Below are 23,513 nucleotides of genomic sequence, written 5' to 3' on the forward strand. Positions count from 1 at the left end.
CTTTACTGGGGTCACAGCAGGAGCCACAAACAAGGAACTGACTGGATTTCCTAGTTAAAACACACATACACAATGCAAACTATATTAAACAAATGTTTTTAGAGTACATGTGGTTTATACCGCCTCTCTTCCTTAATCTAATCCCAATAGCTACACATTAAGAATTTTATTCAAATGTCATAGAGTAGTAAGCACTTTTTATTGTTCTGAATCTCTTCTTGAGAAAAAACAAATCACAATATCCTAGAGAAACAGACCATTTTCTTCAGGGTTTCTAATTGGAAGGAGAACATGACAGAAATAGACAATACAAATTAAATAAAGGACTTAGTTGACAGGAAGGAGAATGATACTTTATTTTTCTACAAGAGAAATATCTTCCAATTTCTATTGAAAAAAATGTTTTGGGTGTTTCTGTTGATTGCTAATATGTGTGTATTACATCTACACATATATAACTATAAATTTTATACATACATATGTGTGTATGTGTATGACAAATTTTTATGAGATTGGAAACTAATACACCTGTTGATTTAGTTCTGATTTATTCACAAAATGGAAGAAAGCAGAAGTATACATAATCAAAATATAAAAATTCTACATCGTAATTCCCTTAAGAATGGATTTTTGTTCTTACACATTGCATGGATATCAGATATTCTGGGAATTACCAATACTTTAGCGTGTAATTGGTCCTGCAGTCTGATGATATAACTCAAGATGACCTACAAAGTTTCCATACTTTCCTTTCCTGCCCCTTTTCCAAGTTCTTCATGACACTGCCAAGGAAAACAGCATCACCCCGTGGACTAATACAAAGCAGCAGCTGGGAGCAGAGTTGGCTTCTCAAAATAAAGTTGTGGGTATAGTACATCTTGCCTTGAGTGGTTATGAAGTATTTGCCATAAAATGTTTTTGTTTCCTGCTCCTCTTAGGCTAGATTAAGCAAGACCTTGTTTTATATCAAGAAAGGTTTTGATTTAAGCAGAACAGGTGACAGTATCAGGAAGTACTTAAATGAGAAATTCATTGTAGATGAACCACTGATAACCAAAAGCCAAATATATTAAATTTTAAAAGATAGATAAATGGAGCTTTGCCCTCTACATTCCTTGGACTTTAAACTTAGTCAAACAAAGAACAATGGAAATAACTACCATCATATTATCTCTAAATTCAAGGATGATATTTATTCTAAAACAAAATTAACTTAGCTGGAGTTTAAGAGGCTCTCTCATTGAGGCCAATCAAGTAATGTTGAATCTATACAGCCAAGGAAATGTATTATGTACAAGCTTAAAAATCACACTATCATAACATGTTAGAATAGATAGGATAATTTCTACTTCTAGAGTAAAACCCAAAAGGTTGCAGAAAAAGGTGGGATTTAGGGGTCTGAATCATTGTACCCTTCTGTATATATAACTTTTAATTAATTAATTTTGTAATCTGCTATATCAAGTTAGCTGTTTGGGTAGACACTATGTTGAAGCATCAATTTGCAAACATACCATCCAACATTACCTTTTCTATCTGAAAGGACCATAATGCTATCCCTGTGAGTGTGTCCATAAAATTGTCCCGCAATAATATCACTGTACTTGTGGAAAATACCAATCAGTTTCTCATTGTAATATTCTCTCATAGCAGTTGTATTTCTTGAAAATGGTAGATATCCCACTGGTACATGTGCTATCACATACACCTGAAAAAACAAATACAATAAGGCATAGTAGCACATTTTTAAGTTATACCCTAGATTTCTCTTATCAACCTTATATGGTAAGATCTGAGTCATATTAAATAAGTTTCATTCATTGTAAACCATCCAACTAGAAAGTCATTTAAAATATCTAGGATCCCAGGTACTACAATCACATTTTTGGAGGGAAAAAAAAGGAATGAGATAATAAGCCATTCCCCTGAACTTATCCTTGAATAATTATGTAAACACTATTTTAAGCTGTTTTCTCATTTTAACTACATAGATGCCTGGTTATGTAGTACTATAAATTCTTTATAGGAGCATAAAATCATAAATATAAATTCTTCATAGGAGCATAAAGCTGGAAGAGACCTCAGAGGCAATATAGTTCAACTTATTCATTTTAGACTTGAGGAAACTGATGCACAGAGTGATCTGTCTAAGGTTTCTAAGGTGGTACACATTAGAGGCAAGACTGGAACTCAGACTGTCTGACTCTAAAGACAGTGTTCTTCCCTCTGTAATATTCAGCTTGTGTGAAAGTTTTTAATGAAAATAATTTTTAAAATCAGTTTTGTGTCTACAATCTAAAACAAATTAAAAATTGTTATTATATACAACAGGACTGTCAGAGTTAGACATGTTGCCCAAGGTAGTTAGTGCCAATATAATGAAAAATTCTAGTACTTCTTGTTAGACCTCACTCTATCCCTTAGCTACGGCTCCTAGGAATACAGAGAAACTATGACATGCGATAACCTCTTCCCTTCTGTGCTACATCCTTGTTATATGTGTGTATATATATTTATATATAAATTCCTACACTAAACATGCTTAATTAATCATTATCATTAGTACCTGCCATTTGAGAAGGGAAAGCCCCATAGTAGGAGGTAATAAAACTATTTCTCTACCTCATATACTCCCTGTATAGGTCATCTTTCTTTCCCTTTTATTGTTTCTGCCCCAGTTAGCACCCATTCAGACCCAGTTCTCTATGTTGTGTCCTTAAGGTGTGCCCAGCAGATCTAGGATCCATATCCTATCCCCAAGCTTCCCTTTCTTTTCTACCTAACCCATCACCCAATAGCCCAATTGCTTAAATCCCTTGATGCCTCCTCAGGGCTTTAGGACAGCATGGTCTCTAACCTTTTCTTTATTTTGCCGACAGTTCTTTAGTGTGTCCTCCAGCCACTCAAACTGATTTGCAGGGTCAGTCTTGTTACGAGTGACATTATTGGGGCTATAGTACAAGTTTGTGTTTAGACTGATGATCCTGAGGGACTGACGGCTCAAATGAGATGGAACGGTCTGTGAATAGAAGCCACCTGTGAAAACAAATTCAACACACGTTATAAGAAAATACATGCACACACAAAAGCAAATCCTTAACTAAGATGCAGCATCTTCAGTCAGAAAGGTAGAATTGATCCCTCTTTTTCTCCAGCAAGCACAGTCATGGATTGTCATTAGGAGGATACAGGATAGGGATACTTACATATCATAATGGTATTCCAAATTAGACTAATTTTTTTAAATCTCTAAAAATGAATTAAGTAGAACTCTCAAGACTAAAAGGAGCATATCAGGTGCTGACTTGCATTGGTAAGTGGTGTGTTCTCACTGGGAGTTCCCCGGGCCCATGAAATCACAGATCCAGTTCAAGCTTTGAAATTACTGAATTCTGGTTTCTCTCTGTTTAACAAAAATAGCTTGCATTTATGTAGTGCTTTAAGGTTTACAAAATGCTTTACAATATTTTCTCATTTCATCCTCACAACCCTGGGAGATGGGCATTATTTTAATCCACATTTTACAGTTGTTAAAACTGTATTTGAGTTTGACACCACCAATCTAAGTGATGGGTGATAAGGGCCTGAACTAAGATGGTAGCTGTGTGAACAGAGAGAAGGAATCAGAATTGAGAGATGTTGTAAAGATAAAAACAGCAAGATTTGGCAAATGACTAGATATGTTGGTGATGGTAAATGAAGAATCCAGGATAAAGCTGAAATAAAATCAGGGTAATTGAAAAGATGATGATAATCTCAAAAAATTGAGAAGTATGGAGGTAGAGCTGGTTTGAGGGAAAAGATACGGAGTTCCATTTTGGGCCTATTCGATTTGAGCTGGTTCTTCAATATCCAATTTAAAATGTCCACTAAGCAGTTGGTAATGAAGGACTGAAGTTCAACAAGAGAAAGACTGGAGGTGGGGGGGAAGCTAGGTGGTGCAGTGTATAGAGCTCTGGCCTTGGAGTCAGGAGGACCTGAGTTCAAATCCAACCTCAGACACATGACACTTACTAGCTGTGTGACCCTGGGCAAGTCATTTGACCCCAATTGCCTCACCAAAAAGGCAAAAAAAAAAGACTGGGGAAAGAGGTTTTGAGTCATCTGTATAAAGATAACTAAACTGAAAAAAACTTCTGAGGTAACTAAGAGGGAATAGAGCACAAAGGACTCAGAGCACAGCCTAAGGGAAAACTCACAGTTAGGAAGTACGAAATGGATGATCAGCCTGCAAAGGAGACTGAAAAAGAGCAGTCAGCTAAGTAAGGAAACTATGATACTGTCACAAAAACTCAGGAAGTAGAGGATGGAGGAGACTTGGGCATGTTTGAAAACAATAGAGAAGGAACCAATAAATAGAAAGGATTGAAAAGTAGAGAGAAAGAAACAATTAAATGTGCAATCATCTGGACAAGGAGAAAGACCACCTTTTCATCAGAGACAAGAAGAAAGGACAGATTAAAGGATGTCAAGGAATTTTAGAGGGAAAGAGGGATATAATGGGAAATGGGAAGAATATAAAATAGAAGGTATTGTGGAATAGGAGGGGTAGACTATTAAATAAAAACTCTTCAATGGTGAAGATTGTGGAAGTACAGAGAATATTTATACCTATTCTTCTCTTCTTCTTTCTCCTCCTTTTCACGTTCTTCCTCTTCCCTCCTTCCTTTTTTTTATCTTATAGTATTATAATATTTAGAGCTGAAACAGACTATTGAGGAATCTACTCCAGCCTCTTCATTTTATAGATGAAGAAATAGTCCCCAAGGGATTGTGACCAGCCAAAATCCACAAAGAGCCCAGATGAGATCCAAACCCAGTTTTCTAACTCCAAATTCAGTGCTCTCTCCACTACACCACTGGATACAATCATTGTGATCTCAGTATTTTTTTTTTTTGCTACAGGGGTAATTGAAGTGAAGAAGAATGAGTATGAACATTCTACTGAAACTTATTTTTGAAAAGCTGACTTCCATGGCTTCATGGAACTATAATCACTTTCACTGAGGAGTGTGGGATGGAAAATATTAAGTGTAAATGATTTATACTCTACCACCCTACCATCAGACAGAACCACACACGTCTAAAAAATGATACAGAAATGTGACTCCACCCTGGTTATGGGCAGCTAGGTGATATAGCGGATAAAGTGCCAGTTCTGGAGTAAAGAAGACTCATTTTTGTGAGTTCAAATTTGGCCTAAAAATGGACCTGATAAAAGGCAAAAATGGTAGAGATTTAGCAGAAGCAGAAGAGATTAAGGTAGCAAGACTATACAAAGAACTATACAAGATTAATATCACCAATAACCAGAATGGTATGGTTACTGATCTAGAGCCAGACATCCTGAAGAATGAAGTCAAGTGGGCCTTAGGAAACACTGCTAACAATAAGGCTAGTGGAGGTGAGCTATGTAAAATCCTAAAATATGATGCCATTAAAGTGCTTCACTCAATATGCCAGCAAATTTGAAAAACACAACCGTGACCACTGGATTAGAAAAGATCAGTTTACATTCCACTCTGAAAGAAGGAAAATGCCAAGGAATGTTCAAATTACCAAACAATTGTGCTCATATCACACACAAGCAAGGTTATGCTTAAGTTTCTGCAAGCTAGGCTTCAGCAATATGTGAACTGAGAATTATCAAAAGAACAAGTTGGTTTTCAAAGAGGCAGAGGAATTAGAGACCAAATTGCCAACATTTGTGGATTATGGAGAAAGCAAGGGAGTTCCAGAAAAATATCAACTTCTACTTAATTGACTACACTAAAGCCTTTGACTGTATGGGTTGCAACAAAAGGTGGCAAGTCCTCAAAGAGATGGGAGTACCAGATCATCTTATTTGTTTCCTGAGGAATCTGTATGCAGGCCAAGAAGTAACAGAACTGAAAATGGAACAACTGATTGGTTTTAGATTGGAAAAGGAGTACAGTAAGGCTGTATATTATTACATTATTTATTTAACTTATATGGAGAGTACATCATGCAAAATGCCAGACTGCATGAATCAAAAGCTGTAATTAAGGCTGCTGGGAGAAATATCAACAATCTCAGATATTCACACAGTACCACTCCGATGGCAGAAAGTAAAGAATTAAGAAGCCTCTTGATGAGGGTGAAAGAAGAGAGTCTAAAAGCTGGCCTGAAGTTTAACATTAAAAATACTAAGAGTGGGTAACTATTCCCATCATTTCCTGGCAAATGGAGAGCAAAGAAATGGAAGCAATATCAGACTTTATATTTTTGGACTCAAAGATCACTGCAGATGGTAACTGTAGCCTTGAAATTAAAAAGATGCTTGCTCCTTGGAAGGAAAGCTATGAGAAATTTAGACAGCACACTAACAAGCAGAAACATCACCTTGCAAACAGTGGCCTGCCTATCTAGTCAAAGCTATGTTTTGTTTTGTGTTGTTTTTTCCAGTAGCAACATATAGATGTCAGAGTTAGACTAAAGGAAGGCTGAGCACCACAGAATTGAAATTTTCAAGTTGTGCAGCTCGAGAAGACTTTTGAGAGTCCCTTGAACAGCAAGGAGATCAAATCAGTCAATACGTAAAGAAATTAATTCAGGCTATTCACTGGAAGGTCAAATACTGAAAGTAAAGCTTAAATACTTTGGCCACATAATGAGAAGTCAGGACTCACTAGAAAAAACTGTGATATTAGGAAACATTGAAGGCAAAAAGGAAAAAATGGGACAGCAGAGGATGAGATAAACAGAAACAAAGAATGTGAACTTAGGCAGACTTTGAGAGATAGTGGAGGACAGAAGGGCCTAATGTGCCATGGTTCATGGAGTTGTGGAGAATTGAATATGACTGAATGACTGAACAACAGCAGCGACAAGCACAAACCATTGTTATAAATGTTGGAGGCATGGCTCTAAGGCCAGAACCCTCTTAATTCTGGTTCAATGTTGGGGTAAAATGAGGCATTTGAAGTCACTGAACATTAAACAAAGGAAGTTTACTCTGCCCTAAAAAAGCAAGAATATGCAACAAGAATACCGTAACACTTAGGTTATCTGTATACAACTCCCTCTTCTCCACTGCATCTGATAGTAGGCCATCAAAGTATAGTGATTCTTATGGTCTTAGGCACCACCATGTCTGAGAGGTGCAGATTACATGTGGCTGGAAATTTTCTTTTGCCTAGATAACCAGGAAACTGAGTCAGGGAAACTAAGGCCAATCAAGTCTTGAGGGCAGGTTTGTTTTCTTTCAGGTAAGGCCTCCCAAAATGTTGTGGGTAAGAGAAATGAACACGTGTCAGAGAAATTTTGGTCCCATTTGTTTATTCAGTCATTTTTCAGTTGTGTCTGATTCTTCATGATTCCATCTGGGGTTTTCTTGGCAACAGTACTGGAGTGGTTTGCCATTTCCTTCTCCAGCTCATGTTACAGAAGAGGAAACTGAGGCAAACAGGGTTAAGTGTTTTGCCTAGGGTCACACAACTAACTAAGTCTGAGGCTGGATTTGAATTCAGGTCTTCCTGAGTTCAGGCCAAGCGCTATATCCAGGGCACCACCTACCTGCCCACTAGTCCTGTTACAACATGTCATGTAACTCAAAAGTTGGCTATATAACACTTGTCTGAAAAAAGTTAATTATTTTGTTTAACAGCTGCATAAAAAGGACCAAATTTGGCCATTGTAGATTTGTTTTTTTAAAACCAACCTAGTAGTGAACAGACGATAACAAGGTGGTGGGGGATCAGAGGGTGAGAGGAGTCATACTGGACTAGAGAAGTGATATGGTGTAGGGCAGGTCAGAGGACCTGACTCATGTCCTCTGTTGTTTGCTGACTATGCGAGATCTTGGGCAAGTCAGTTCATTTTTCTGGGCCTTAGTTTCCTCCAAGTTCACTTCCTGATCCAAAATCTTATGAATCTATAAATGCAAAGAATAATCAAATAACATTTGTCTAGTAGTATTTCTGGGCCATCTTTGAAGCTGTTTTGGCAAACTTGAGCCTAAAATTCAGAGTACAGTATTAATATTTTTCATATGTATGTATGGATATATGTGTATATGTATATGTATATGTGTGTGCATGTATATATGCATATACATGCACATGCATATATCTCTGTGTGTACATATATATACATATGCATAAGATTTCTCATTGTATCTTCACAACAATTCTGTGATGTAGATATTGTTATTAATCATCATTTTAGAGATGAAGAAATTCTAGCTAAGAAAGAATAAGTTACTTGTCTAGGGTCATTCAACTAGTAGGTATTAGAGGAAAAGTTTAAATTCAGTTGTGCTTCCCTCAAGTCCTGCTATATGTACTATACCAAGCTGCCTCTTCATTCACACTACCCCCACAATCTATTGTCAAAGGTGCAGTCTTTACCTTTATATCACTCCTGTCTTCCTTTTCTCTGCTCGTACAGCCATCACTCTTACAGAGGCCCCTTCTTACCTAGACTATTGCCTCTTACCTAGACTATTGCAATAGTCTTCTACTTGGTTTCCCTTCATCAAATCTCTCTCTACTCCAATTCAACTTCCATTCAGCTGCCAAAGTGATTTTCTTAAAGCATAGGTCTAACAATGTCACCCCTCTACTCAATAAAATCCAGTGGCTCCCTATAACCTCCAGGACCAAATATAAATTCATGTTTGACATTGAAAACTGTTCACAAGCCGACCTCCTATCTTTCTAGTTTTGTTTTTACACTTTACTCCCCTTCACACACTTTATGATCCGACTACAGTGGCCTTTTTTGTTATTGTTGAGTTTTTTCAGTTGTGTCCAACTCTTTGTGGCCCCATGTGGGGTTTTCTTCTCAAAGATACTGAAGTGGTTTGCCATCTCCTTCTGCAGCTCATTTTACAGATGAGGAAACTGAGGCAAACAGGGGTGACTCTCCCAATATCACACAGCTAGCGTTTAAGGTCATATCTGAGTTTTTCTGACTCTAGGCCCAGAGCTCTATCCATTATGCCACCTAGCTGCCCCATAGCACCTTGCTATCCCTCAAACAAAGCATCCCATCTCTCAACTCCCTGAACAAGTCCTGATGGTCCCTCATTCATGTTTAAAAGATTTTCCCTCCTTCTCTCAGATTACTAGCTTCCCTGACTTCTTTTAAGACCCAAGTCTTGACATCCTAACCTTCTGCAGGAGGCCTTTCTTGGCTCCCCATCTCAAGTCTCTCTCTAAGACTACCCTTCCATTTACACTTTATATATCTTGTATATACGTAGTTGCATGTTGTCTCCCCTGTTAGAATGGGAGCTCCTGCAAAAAAAGGGACCTTGTTTTTTTCCTCATTTTATCCCTTTAATTTAGTACACTGCTTGACACAAAGTACTTTGAAACAAATGCTTGTTGACTGAGCAAACCACTTCCAGTAGTCCTCAATTTAGCATTTCCTTAAGGACATTATTTAGTCATCAGTTTGCCTGGATTATGAAATTTCTGCAAGTTCTCTTTCCAGGGGTTGTTGTTAGGTTAAAGAGTTCATCTAGGGTTTTTCGATGTTTAGTCAGTATGCCATTTAAATACACCCTAATTGACCAGATTAAAGGAAGATTTCTACCAAATAACCTACTTTTTAGGGCATCTATCAGATTGGGCATTATGGTATGCCATCTATGTGTTTATACTTTTCCAACAGGCATAGTAATATACTTCCTGTATGCCTATTGTCAAAAATGTAACATCTCACCATTCCAATCTACATTGGAAAAGCTCAGTCATTTAAGTCTTGCAAAGTTGTGGCTAATTGGTTAAAGTTGGCACTTGCACATGTTCACACTTTTTAATTGACTTGGCTACTGCACTGGTTTCAGAGCTATTTTTTATTCATATTCAAATCCATATGTCAAGTTTTGTTTCATGTGTCACATGCTAATTTTTTCTCCTGACAGTCACAAATTCAGGAAGGGAGGGAAGAAAGCAAGGGACAGAACTACCCACAAGATAAACTGGTTCATAGCAGCTGTACTAAAGCAATGTTAACAAGTCACAGACTTCCAGTAAAACAGGGTGCTGGAACTCTCTGGGACTGGTAAGGCACACCCAACCAAATGCAATTAATTAAAGACCAAGTCTAAACCACGTTTTCATTTTTTTTAATATAAATTTATTTATTTTTAGTTTTCAACATTTACTTCCACAAGATTTTGAATTCCAAATTTTCACCCCATCTTGCCCTTCCCACCACCCCAAGATGGCATGCATTCTGAATACCCCTTCCCCTAGTCTGCCCTCCCTTCTATCTCTCCCCGCCTTCTCTTATCCCCTTCCCCTTCTATTTTCCTGTAGGGAAGGATAGATTTCTGTACCTCATTTCCTGTACTTTTTATTTCCCAGCTGCATGTGGAAATATTTTTTTTAAACATATGTTTTTAAAACTTTGGGTCCCAAATTTTCTCCCTTCCTCCCACCCTCATTGAAAAGGTAAGCAATTCAATACAGGCCATATATGTGCAGTTATGCAAAACACTTCCGTAGTAGACATAAACCACATGTTTTCAAAGCATGGCAAAGAAGGTATCTATAGCTCTTGGAATTTACCTGTCCTCAAAGTACGGATGGATTCCTCAGTTAACCATGGTTTCCAGAAGTTTGCTACAGCTTCATATACTTTGCTGGTGGATATAGGCAGTTGGTCCTGACCAAACATAACAACATAAAGCACAATTTAATTTTCGAATAAGGCACATGGATGAAAAACAATGATGGTAGAACTATTTTAAAAAATAAATAACCTAAATATAATGATCATATTCTTATGACCATGAGAACTCTAAATCACACAAAATCTTCTGAAAATGTAACATAATTACAGATGCTAATTTGATTCCCTTGGTTCCTGTGACCTACCTACAACAGACTCCCTTTCACAATTTACTCTAGCATGCTCTTTTTCTGAGGCAGTATGGATAGAGTAAATAGTGTGCCAGACTTGAAATCAGGAAGACCTGGGTTCAAATATTACTTCTTAACACATATCAACTGTGTGATGCAGAGCAAGTCACATATCTTCTACGTGCCCAAAGATCAAAATATCTAGAGCTAGAAGGGACCTCAGAAGTGACCTAATCCAAACCTCTCATTTTCCATATGAGGAAACTGAGACAGAGGAAAACTAAATGACCTTCCCAAGATCATACAGGTAGCAAGCTGTAGAAGATTTGAACTGAGGTGAGTCCTCTGACTCTATAGTCAGTGCTCCTTCCACTGTAACATTGCCACAGATGAACATTCCAGAATAAATTTCTCTAGGATTTATCTACAAAATTTTGGAGAGATTGTGAAGGATTTTTTTGGGAGAGGGAATTCCCATACTTATAATTTCTTCACAGACTCTTGTATATTCATCTGTAAAATGGGGATAATAGCATCTACTTCTCAGGGTTACTGTGAAGATCAAATGAAATAACTGTAAAGTGCTAAGCACAGTGTTTGGCATATAGCAAGCACTATTTAAATGATAGTTATTGTTATTATTATCTTTATCATTATTCTTATTCTAACATTGTCTCTTCACCTGAAGATTCTTTACATCTGTTTTCATTTTACCTTTCAACATGGCTTGAGCTTCTCAAAGAATTATTGACAAATGCAAGTTATTACTTTTATATTCATGGAGAAAATACAGCTGTTGTTACAGTAGCATCAATAATTAAAAAACACAACACCTTGGTTTTAAAGAATGGAGATGTAAATTAAAACCCTAGACACTTTCAGAATCAGAAAATCATTGGAATATATTAACATTGTGACATGCCTAAAAATCAAAAATTTTCCCCATAACTGCCCATTCATATATTAGTGATGGAATCTCCTCCAAGATATAGATCTACATGTCAGAACCAATGCAACATCCTAGTCATTGCCCAATGTGACCCAAAACATTAGTTCTAGATGATTTTTCCTAATTGCCAAATATGTAATGGCAACTTGTGTACATTCAGGTTAAGTAATAACCAAACAGCTTATTCTAACTGAAACTAATTACTTCATTTTGTTTTGCTCTGTATCAGAGGTCAGGGTCACTTAATAAAATGTTATACAATGACATGTCAAACAGGACTTCAATAACAATCCATAGCATGACAATCTCAAACCATCCTTGTTCAGGTCTTACTTGCCACAATTAAGTGGAGATTCCAGGATGCTAGGTCGAAAAATATTATAGCACTTAGAATTATCAAATCATAGAATTTTTTAGCAATGAATGGGAACTTAGATATCATATAATTCAACCCTCTTGTTTTATAGATAAAGGAATAAAGACTTGTTCAAGGTCACCATAATAGAAGGGCTGCAACAGAATGAAGATTTCCTTTACCATGTTCCATCCAGTCCACCACATTGCCTTCTGGGTGTGTAACATCCACAGCCAAGAATAAAGGAAGGACTAGGCTCATCCATCTTTACCAGTACAGGGGTGTGGAAAAAACCTAAAGATTAATTAGGGACCCTGACCCAGGCTGTTTCCTTGGGTGGGAGCAAAAAGGAATCTCAAAGCCTGCCAAACAGATACCTACCTCTTCTGTTGTAATGGGTGGAGATGTGAATATGTGCATATGTGTTTGTGTATCTACGATAAATATTTACATGCCTGCATTAGACATTATGCTTCTAATTCAATAGCATCTTTCTCAGTCATCATTGCCTAATACCCACTATAATTATTTACAGATAACTCTGGAAGAAGTTATCTCTGTGCTTGTCACGGTGCAATTTGTATTTCTGTTAATGATGGGAGGACAAAAACCATTTTAATAATATTATCAAATAAGGGAGAGTTCTGTATGGAGCATTGCACATATCATCATCAAAAAAAAGTGATATGTTGGTTATTTTGATTGTTTTTTCCCCTATTTTCTGCATATGGGAGATGTATATTCAGAAACAAAGGTAACAAAACTATAATTTGAATAAAAATTGAATTTTTTAAAAAAAATTAATGTGAGCCATTCAGAAAACCATACAAAGACTTCTAAGAACTGAGGTAGAGGGTAAGAAGAAGCAAGAAAACAATTAACATGACTACAACATGAATTGAAAGAAATACAACCAGACACCCACAAACATATATACATGTTGCATATACTGATACATGGTTGATACATTGATCAGTTTTGAACTGGTTTTTCCTTTTTTTTTAATTCTTTATTATGAGGGCTAGCTTATAGAGCAGAAAAACCTGTCTACATTGGCTAATTAAGGCGATGTAAAAACAAAAGATAACAACATTTTTTAAAATGAAAATGCTAATTTTTCAAGCTGAGAAATTAAAGCTCCTTTACCAAAAATATTCATGAACTGAGAGAATACATGGGGTTTTATATGGTAAGGTAAATGAAGCTTATATGGTTTAGGATGGTTATATTCAGTCTGTCCAAGCTTTATTGAACATTAGTAGGCCATTCTAGTCTTCAAAATCCTTTCTCCTTGAGTTTCAGAGACACAATATAATATTACTTCTCTTCCTACTTGACTAAGTGTTATATCTTAGTCTGTTTCTGTGCCTGCTTGTACAATCCTGAGTTTTTATGCTGTGTGTTTCTTAAGGTTTTGTCTGTGGATCTTCTTTGATTCCCTTGGCAAATTCATTTATTCTTATAGCTTTAGCTCTCACCTTTATGCTTATGACTATCAAATTTTTATCTCTAGCATTCACTTCTCTTAAGAGCTTTAGACTCAAATGAGCTCCAGATGCCTTAAAACATCTCTACCTGCATATTCACTATCTGTGTCCCACACCAGGAACTCTGTCTCTCCTCATATCTTCCTCCTTGCTTCCTGCAAGTCTTAGCTGAAGCCCCACCTTCTACAAGAAACCTTTCCCAGATCTCCATAATCTTAGTGCCTTCCCTCTGAGATTCTCTCCAAATTATTCTGTATCTTATTTGTACAGTCATTTTGTACAATATTCCCCCAATCAGACTGTGAACTTCTTAAGGGCAGTGACCATTTTTGCCTTTCCTTGTATTCCCTGGTGCTTAATAAGTGCTGGTTGATTTGATTTAACTATTATGTAGCATGCAATTTGCACTATTTTGAACAAAATGTTATTATAAGTTAGCATTATTAATGAGAAGTTGATGGCATTGACTCTAATCAGAGGAGACAAAGATGCCTTATATAAACAAGTACACATTTTCAAAGAAATTGGCCAAAATGTGTCCTTAGACACTGATTAATACCCATATCACATTTAATCACAAACAAAAAATACACTGGTTATAACATGCAACTTTGGATATTGTCTATTGCTTTAATTTAAACAGTCATCTACTTTTGCTAACCCACAGTTCCGCCAGCATTTTTCATAGCACTAAATCTCAGTATCTACAGGTCATCTGAAACTTAAATTTCATTCTAAAATTCAGGAGTAATTCTAAACATATATTGCAACAGCCTTTTCAGCCACACTTATTTTAATCTGTAACAATAGGGAGCTATATTCAATAGAATAACTGGAATCCTTGGATAATTCCCATACCTGACTTTGACCAAGAGTTCATAATCACTGCCAACCTTAATGACAAAGTGAAAACTTAAAAGTTTAGATTTCCTTTCCTCTTCCCCCTCATAGAAGCAATAAAAAAATGAAATAAAATGACTTAAAAGAGCAGAACTAGATGATGAGAGTAAAAGTAACAAAAGGGGTTGTGATAATTCCCAAAATGGATCATCAATCCCTGAAAAATCAATAAATTGACTCTATATTTTCATACAAAAACAACAGTTCATTTATTTTTGCTTACCCCATCCCTACCCCCCTTTTCCATCAAATAGTAATAGATCCTAACAGCTCTACTTTTATCCCCTAAAAATCAATTGTTTTAAGGCTTCTGGAAAATAAAGTTACCTGAGGCCAGTAGTCATGATTGCCCAAAGCAGGGAAAACCTGGAAATTGGGAAAGAGGCTTTGGATGGTGGTTGTCATATTGCCAATGACATTTATTACTATGTCTGTGGAGAGTTCCTTTACTGGAACATGAGGAGGGCTATCCCTGAAGAGAAGATAGTGTTCATTAATTAGCAAAACAGATGGCAATTAAGGGAAAATGGAGTTTTATAAGAAGTTTTGCCAATCACCTTAGATATACAATGTTTACAAATCATGACATGTAAAGTTGCTTCAAATAACATTCCAAAATATACTGGTATCACCCATTTTTTTCATTACTTCACTAGCACATTGAACAGTTCTTTTTGCCCTTCTTTCTCCTCCACATTAAGTTTCCTCACCTATAATCTGGGAATAATACTAATAGCATCAATTTCACAGGATTTTTGTAACGCTTAAATGAAATAATGTACGTGATGTACTTTGCTAACCTTAAAGCAGTATAGAAAGTGATTAGTTGTTGTTAATGATTCCATCAGAGGATCAACAAAGAAAGTGAATCCAGAGAGACCCAGGGAAACAGAAACCAAGAGAAAACATTTAAATGTGAAAAACAAACAGGTATATGGGAGAGGCTTGGGGTAAAAGATGTAAAGTCATGGACTTAACAATGATCAATTGAAGAAGAAAGAGAAGAGACTGGGGGAGAAATAATAGCTTTTTTCATGTATTTGAAAGGCTGTCATGTAGAAGAGAGATTGGCTTTGTTTTGATTAATCCCAAAGGACATAGCTAAGCAATCAAAAGGTAGAAAGGCAAATAAGAAGATATGGACTGGTTAAAAAAAAAGTTCCTAAAAACTAGAGCTATCCAAAAGCGAAATGGACCACCTTAATAACCAATGGAACCCTTTTCTGGAGATCTTTGAGTAAACAATGGATGAACACTTTTGGGGTATGTTGTAGAGGGCAATCTTATTCAGGTCCAGGTTAGTCTAGGTAATCTCTGAGGTCCTTTCCAACTCTGGGATCCTAAGAACATTCAAACTTCTGGTTTCTGATTTTTTTGTTTAGGTCCTAGACACATAGGCAGTACATTCATGACAAGAGTAATAAAGAAAGACCATAAAAGAAACAAAATTTTAAACTCCTAAAACATATATTCCATGACTTCTTATAAGAACTACCAACACAGTGATAAAGTACATTCAATACTTTCTGTAAGACATATTTTTCAAAAGTATTCCATTTTTGAAATCTTTAATGTTTCACGAGTCATTTTAATTATATGAAAAGTTTGTAGTAAATTAACTCCTATTATACATAAGAGTAGCTTCTTCAATATCTCTTACCATTTCTTAAAAAAAAAGAAATCTTAATTTTAGCTAGTGCTATGGAACCAAATAAATGTAAAGCACTTGAGGAAATATATTCTATACAACATCTTTATAAGTCATTTGCTATTATATTGAGGTTTTTCATAAAGTAGACATATAAATTTTAACTATTGGCTTGATCACTTACCCAGTCCATATCATGAAAGATGCTTGTTGTCCAGAACTCTTAATGAAATTAAATGCTGATAAAATGAGCTGGTATGGAGAATCACATAGAAAGTCTCCAAAAGGACCAGGGTTGGAAGCATTTGCCCCCTTAGATGATAAGCATACTTTTGTATGGTCCTCAGTGATATGGTATGTAGGGTCTAAGTGTAAGTCAGTCACATGCCAAAACTGTCCTATGGATTGAAAGAAAATATTGTTGAAACTCTTCTGCCTCTAAACTCAATTTTACACAATTTTATAAGAAACTGGAAGCAGTTGTCCCCATGACAGCAGGGGGAATTTTGAGCCAATGACGTGTTCCTGTGGCCTACAGTTATATGTAATTTTTCCATATGAGTAGATGAGGAAACGGGAGACAGTTGAACAAAATGATTTGACTCACTGGGCTCATAAACTTGAGCCACAGTTGATGGACTCAGAGATAGTGTGAATGTGTAAGAACTAATTTGCATAAGGAAATATATGGAGACACCCTTGTGGGAGGATAGTAATATACTTTGTGCCTTAATAGCATGTTTTCTTGAAGGATTTATGACTTTAGAATTATTCTCCAGGTATGACTATTTGCATTTTTCCAGACAGAAAAACTAATATGGAAAGGTCATATGATTTGCTCAGTGTTACATGCTGAGCTAATGGTACAGCCTGCGCTGAATACTCTTTCTCCTATTTTCTCATCTGAAGCTGCACTTGAGATTAATACAGAGTGAATATAATTTTTAAAGCAGAAGCTTTTAGTCTAAATGTAGGAATTTCCATTTAGTATTTTTGAAAGCCACCTAATGGCTGCCTGTTATCTAGGTTTTCCTTCTATTTAACTTAGCAATAGAAACAGTTGTAGGAAAGGATATAGTCCAATGTTGCTTTAACAGAGCAGCTGAGAAAATGGTGCAGGATGCTTACCTTAACCAACATCTGATACTACCACTGCCTAGGAATTATCCTAAGGATTAAAGTCATTACATTTAGGGATGTGGCAAGGGATTCCATTCAGGACAGCCATATCCAGTTGTATGAAACATAACAGTTTCAGGTGTATTAATGTATAATATGTGTACATCTACAGAGACTGTATAGTCAGACACTTGTAAAAAATATCATACTCTATAAGAAATTATGAGCAGGGGGGCAGCTAAGTGGTGCAGTTGATAGAGCACCAGCCCTGAAGTCAGGAATACCTGAGTTCAAATCCAGCCTCAGATCAAACACTTGACACTTACTAGTGTGTGACCCTGGGCAAGTCACTTAACCCCAATTGCCTAAAAATAAAAAATAATAAAAAATAATAATTTTTAAAAAAAAGAAATCATGAGCAGGCAGACTTCAGAAAAACCTGGAAAGACTTGTATGGACTGATTCTGAGTGAGGTGAACAGAACCAGGAGAACATTGTACACAGTAACAGTCACATTGTGCAATGATTAACTTTGATAGACTTAGCCCTTCTCAGCAATGCAAGGATTTAAGACATCTCCAAAGGTCTCATGGTGGAAAATGCTATCCACATCCAAAGAAAGAACTATGGAGTTCGAATGAAGATCAAAGCATACTATTTGCTCTTTTTTTCTGTTTTGTTTTGTTTCCTCTTTCTTGTGGTTCCTTCTATTGGTTCTAATTCTTCCTTACAACATGACTAATGTGAAAATATGTTTAATATGAATGTGTATGTATAGCCTGTATCAGATTGTGTGCCATCTTGGGGAGGAAGGTGGGGAGGGAGGGGGAGAAAAATTTAAAACTCAAAAGCTTATGGAAGTGATTGTTGATTAATCAAAATAAATTAATAAAAAAAATATCATGTTCTTACTGTTATTCTGAACACTGTCATTTCTAGATCTTAGAATAGGGCTTGGAACATAGTAGATATAATAAATACTTCTTGAATTGACTTGACTTCTTGGTTTATCTCTATCACCATCACAGGCATATTCCCAGATAGGTAGCTGGCCCAGTGAATACAGATCCTGATCTGGAGTCAAGAAGACTGAGTTTAAATCTAGCCCCAGATACTTATTAGCTGTGTGACTCTGGACAAGTCACTTCTCTCACTCTCAGTTTCCTCATCTGTAAAAAGAAGGTCAATAATAGCACCTACCTGCCTGAGTTGTTGTGAAGATCAAATGAGACAATATTTGTAAAGTGCTTTGCTGATTTTAAACCACTCTCTAGCTATTATTATACCCTTAGAAACATAGACTTTTAGAGTTGAAAAAATATAAGTGATCACACTAGGTCAACCTAATTTTACAGACAAGGAGGAAAAAAAGACTAGAGAAGTTAGCTACATAACAGGGCTAGTTCATGGAAAGATTGCAGTTAGAACTCAGATCTCTTGGCATCTAGTCCAAAAAGTGCCCTTTTATACCATTACAAAGAAAATGGCAAAGAATGGGTGCCTCTAATAAGAGTGAATAAATGAATAAAGTATTTAGAGCTTGCTGTGTGAAAACCACTGTTCTGAGCTATAGGGATACAATTATAAAAGTAAGACAGCCCTTGTTCCCAAAAGACTCCCCTTCTAATGGGGGAGACAATCTGTATGGAAGGTTTCAACTTCAAGTCAGATGGAAATTTTCCATGGTCCTTAGGGTACAGTGGCAAAGCAGATGTTAATGCCTGCTTCTTTAATATCATTTCCACTTTATAAAAATGCTATTCATTTTTGATGTTGAACCATTTCATAATGCCAAAGACTCTGGTCATCAATGATCACCAGAAACTTTTCCTGATCACTGAATGATCCCCTACCTACAACTACGAGAATATTGACTAGAATACTGTGCTCTTCTCTAAACCTATATGACATGTTAACCCAATACACACATTGGAATTTGAAAAAAGCCCAGTATTACCTTGAAGACAGCCTATCCTTTGCTGTTATACCTAATTAGGTATAACAATCTATAATAGGGCATCAGGGGTTGGGGAGAGAATCAACAACTAAGTTGAATTTTCAATCATTACTCTACCTAAGCATTACTGAATATAACACCTTCAATATTACATATAACTACATAGTATACATGAGGCTAGCAACCTTGTTGCTAATATTTCTGAAAGAATTTTTAATGTAGGCTTAAATTCACTTTACTTATTGACTCCCCTTCATACAAAAGAGCCCTGTATGACCCTGGCAGGTCCCTGGGTTTCATTTTCATGTTCCTTTTCTGTAAAATAAGCATATTAAACTAGATGGTCTTTAAGACCTCTTCCAATTATATGACGATGACATTCTACTCCTGGAAGACTATGTAGATTTAACTTTGGCAAATCAAACAATAATTGAAATACAGTGAGGTTTCAGCCCTCTAAGAAGAAGAGTATAGACAGTAATATTCATATTTTGTAGATGAGAAAACTATAGAGAAGCAGGTTAAGTGATTTGCCCAACATTAGCCCAAGGTAAAATCTTAGGGAGGTAAAAATGGATTTGCTTCAACTTCATATTATTTTATCTTCTCATTTTTAACCTTCTAATTTGGTATTGATTTTTATATTTTCTCCAGTAAGTCAATGATTTTGAAATGATTCCCACATCAGTAAACAGTCATTATCTCTCTACTAGAATACAATTAATTTCAATTTTGGTGACATTATTCAGTGTTTTCCATTTCTAGTGCCTCAAATGAAATAATAAATATGAAATATAAACCTTGAAGTGGTATGAATTCTTGCTATTATCTTGACTTTCTTAAAAGAAACTTCATGTTTTACTCTAGAGAAATAGCCACTGAAGCTTCTACATCAGGAATGCTATAGTCAGGCCTGCATTTTTAGAATATCAGTTTGGCAGCTTTATGTATAGAGGACAATTTGTAGAAAGAAGAGAGTAGAAGGGAAACCAACTAAATAGTCCAGGGAGACATGTGGACAGCCTTGAATTAGGATGGTGTCTGGATAAGTGAAAAGAGAAGGGGACCGACAGATGTTGTGGAGTTAGAGAGAAATCAGGACAGAGACTGTCAGGATCCGTATGCCAAGACCACTTCTCTCTTTTCATTCCTCTCTTTTTACTATTAGAAGACATTGTCTTCCAGAGCTAAGACACAGCAAAAAAGCTTTGTACTCACCCTCTGGGTGAACTCAGCCATAGCAAAATCACAGAATTGTTTCACACCAGCTCCAGGTGGTCTTGAGCTCAGACAAGTACCTGCAGTAACCATGTTCTGGTCAGGAAGCCCTGCTATGACTCAAACTTGCCTTTGCCTGCATTGTCATAGCTACAGCTGACTTTTTGTTTCTTTGTCTAGCCATTACTATACGTATCAAGGCTCAGCCTCGCTGCTGTGGGTCTGCTCAGTCCTAGAGTAAATGTGTCTAGTTTCCCTACCTCCAACAGAATAAAGAATGCTTTTTGCTTATAAAAGCTGTTAGCTCTGAGTGAGTGAGAGAGAGAGAGAGAGACAGAGAGACAGAGAGAGAGATCTGAGTCATCTGCTTAGAGATAATAACTAAATGCATAGACTTCAAGTTGCTAAGGAAAAGTATGGGGGGGAGAGGGATTAGGATGGAGCCTTGGGATACACTCACAATTGGAGTTAAATACATTGGTGATCATATAGCAAAGGAGTATGAAAAGTAGCTGGACAAATTGTTGTCGTGTTTGTCCTTTGTTCTGGAAGAGGACCATGACATCAGGGAGATGATGACATGACTTGCAGTTGACTTCAATTTTAATGAGGGATGGCTGTGCAAGGTCACCAGCCTCACTTTCTCCTCCAGAGCCCTCTGGGTCCAGTGGCCAGATATTCATCAGGATGACTGGAGATGGCCCAGGATGCAATGGAAGACTCTGGCCCTTTTAAGCTAAGGTCTTTTCAGGTTCTCACTTTGAATGAGGTAATGCCCATTCAGTGGATAGACCTCTTTTAAGATCTAAGTCAAGGGATGACCCCTTTAAGTCAATTGCAGTCATGCCATCATCTCCCTGATGTCATGGTCCTCTTCAAGAGCAAAGGATAAACACAACCTGTGAGTAGTCCGAGCTGCCTGAATAAGGACCCAGTTGGCCAATTCCATCTGGGTAACTCAGCTCATCATCCCATCTCCCAGTCCCGTCTTACTCTCCCTCTCCTCCTTCTCTGGAGTTCACTGGCTAGATTTCTTTCTCAAAGACCAAGTCTTAAACCCAATTCACTCTGGAGCTCAGAGATTGAACAACAGTAGGTCCCTGCCCAAGCACCACTTCATGATTATTTTTTGAGCCCTCTTTGCTCAGAGTGAATGTAAATAGTAACAGTTTCTCTTTTGGTCAGCAACCCTGAAGGTCTTCCCCTCCCAGTTTGATTTTTTTTTGGGAGGGGGCTAGACAAATAAGAGAAAAACTAAAAGAAAACAATGGCATGGACATTCAGACAGGTGAAAGTATTCAGATGAAGAGGGTGATCAACAGTGTCAAATGCAGCAGAGGTCAAGAGGGATATAGACTGTAGAAAGGCTTTAGAATGAGCAATTAAGAGACCAGTGGTAAACTCGGAGAAAGCAGTTTCAGTTCAGTAATGAGGCTGGAAACCAAACAGTAATAAGTTGAGATAAGGCAAGAAGTGTAAGCACCTTTTCCTAGGAGTTTGACTGTGAAAAGGAGAGATAAAGGATAATAGTTTGAGTGGATGGTAGAATCAAGTGAGGGTTGTTTTTTGTTTGGTTTTGTTTCATTTTGCTTTAAAGATAAGAGAGACCAGGTATGCTCGTAGGCAGCATAGAAGTGGAGGGAGTGAGATCAAGGAATAGGCAGAAAGTTTGGTGTTGGTGAGCAGTGATCAGGAACTAGAGTAAAAGAAGAGAGAATGAGTGATGAGGCCAAAGAGATTGTTAGAGAGGAGAAGCAGGAACTCACAGAGAATGGCATCTTATTTTCTCAGTAAATAGTAACAGTTTCTCTTTTGGTCAGCAACCCTGAAGGTCTTCCCCTCCCAGTTTGATTTTTTTTTGGGAGGGGGCTAGACAAATAAGAGAAAAACTAAAAGAAAACAATGGCATGGACATTCAGACAGGTGAAAGTATTCAGATGAAGAGGTTCTCTGCTGAGAGGGAGGTGCCAAGGGTGTTATGGGAGGTTAGAAGACAGAAGAGAAGAAGGTTTGGAACAATCTCTGTGGGAAACGAAATAGAGATTGCATTAATGAAGGGGAGGGGGGGATTGCCATGCAACAGTGATTGCACAAAAACTGAGATTATACAATGTCAATTAGTAGTGGATCTAGTCAGCAAGGTTTTGTGAACTTTTTCCAGGACCTTTTAGCAGCCAAAATACAAACAGCGGAGACTGATTGGGATAATTCAGGGCTGGGGTTAGGCATGGCACGCCTGGTGATAAGAAAAAGATGCAAGGGATTCAAGAGCAGAGGAAAGTGTCAAACTGAACTGGTTAACTATAAAATTAAGATTAGGGTAGGAAGAAAGATTTTGGGAGAATACAAAGTTTAGGTGGCACACCAAACTTACCCTAATAGAAATACACCACGTGCTTCAATAACACAAAATAATGCTTGATAACATGAAAAGTAGTACTGCAAAGCTGAGATGCGGTATGGCTACTACAGACTATGGAGATGAAACAAGGAAGACTTCAGGGAGGACATCTGAACTGGGCTTAAAAATTTATAGTAAATTAACAGAGTAGGGATGTGAAATGGGAGGGAGGAGAAAAGAGGGAAGAGAGGAAGGTGAGAGTGGGAGAGCAGCAGGGAGAGAGGGAGAAAAGAGAAGAGAGAGAGACAGATAAAAGGAGAGGGGAGGGATAGATTTCAGAGAAGAATTCCCTCTACTAGTTTATTAGAAGCTGCTACTTAATTACATTTTAGAGTTGCCTGGGGCACTGATTCATAAAATGACTTGCCCAAGATCAGTCAACAAGTATTTTTGAAGCAGGTCTAGAGCTAAGTGCTGGTTACACAGTAAACATGTTTTCAGAAACCAACAAGGAAGCAAAGAAAGCTGGGCAGCTTTGAAAACAACGTGTAGTATTTATTACATAGGATTTCTTGAAATGGAAATGTATTGTTTTATATTGAATCCTCTCATGTGGTCTGCTGTGTACATGGCATTTTTTTTCTTTTCTCATTTTGTATTTAAGTTTAAAATTAAAAAAAAAAAACAAAAGAAAATGTTATCAG

The 23,513-nt window shown here is 37.0% G+C and overlaps 1 protein-coding gene across 1 annotated transcript in view; it reads right to left on the bottom strand.

Annotated features, from left to right (window-relative positions):
* SMPDL3A (sphingomyelin phosphodiesterase acid like 3A) overlaps positions 1 to 23,513 on the bottom strand; it is a 32,952-nt gene that overhangs the window by 5,713 nt on the left and 3,726 nt on the right. The window contains exons 2-7 of the mRNA XM_020986970.2: positions 16,359 to 16,572; positions 14,854 to 14,998; positions 10,542 to 10,638; positions 2,858 to 3,036; positions 1,528 to 1,708; positions 1 to 50 (exon numbers count right to left, since the gene is read on the bottom strand). The exon at positions 1 to 50 is cut by the window's left edge and continues 75 nt beyond it. Of these exons, the coding sequence (XP_020842629.1) occupies positions 1 to 50; positions 1,528 to 1,708; positions 2,858 to 3,036; positions 10,542 to 10,638; positions 14,854 to 14,998; positions 16,359 to 16,572 (866 nt within the window). The remainder of the gene's footprint in view (positions 51 to 1,527; positions 1,709 to 2,857; positions 3,037 to 10,541; positions 10,639 to 14,853; positions 14,999 to 16,358; positions 16,573 to 23,513) is intronic.

Source organism: Phascolarctos cinereus, unplaced genomic scaffold (assembly GCF_003287225.1).
Source record: "Phascolarctos cinereus isolate Bilbo 61053 unplaced genomic scaffold, phaCin_HiC Scaffold_5;HRSCAF=322, whole genome shotgun sequence".
Taxonomy (NCBI): domain Eukaryota; kingdom Metazoa; phylum Chordata; class Mammalia; order Diprotodontia; family Phascolarctidae; genus Phascolarctos; species Phascolarctos cinereus.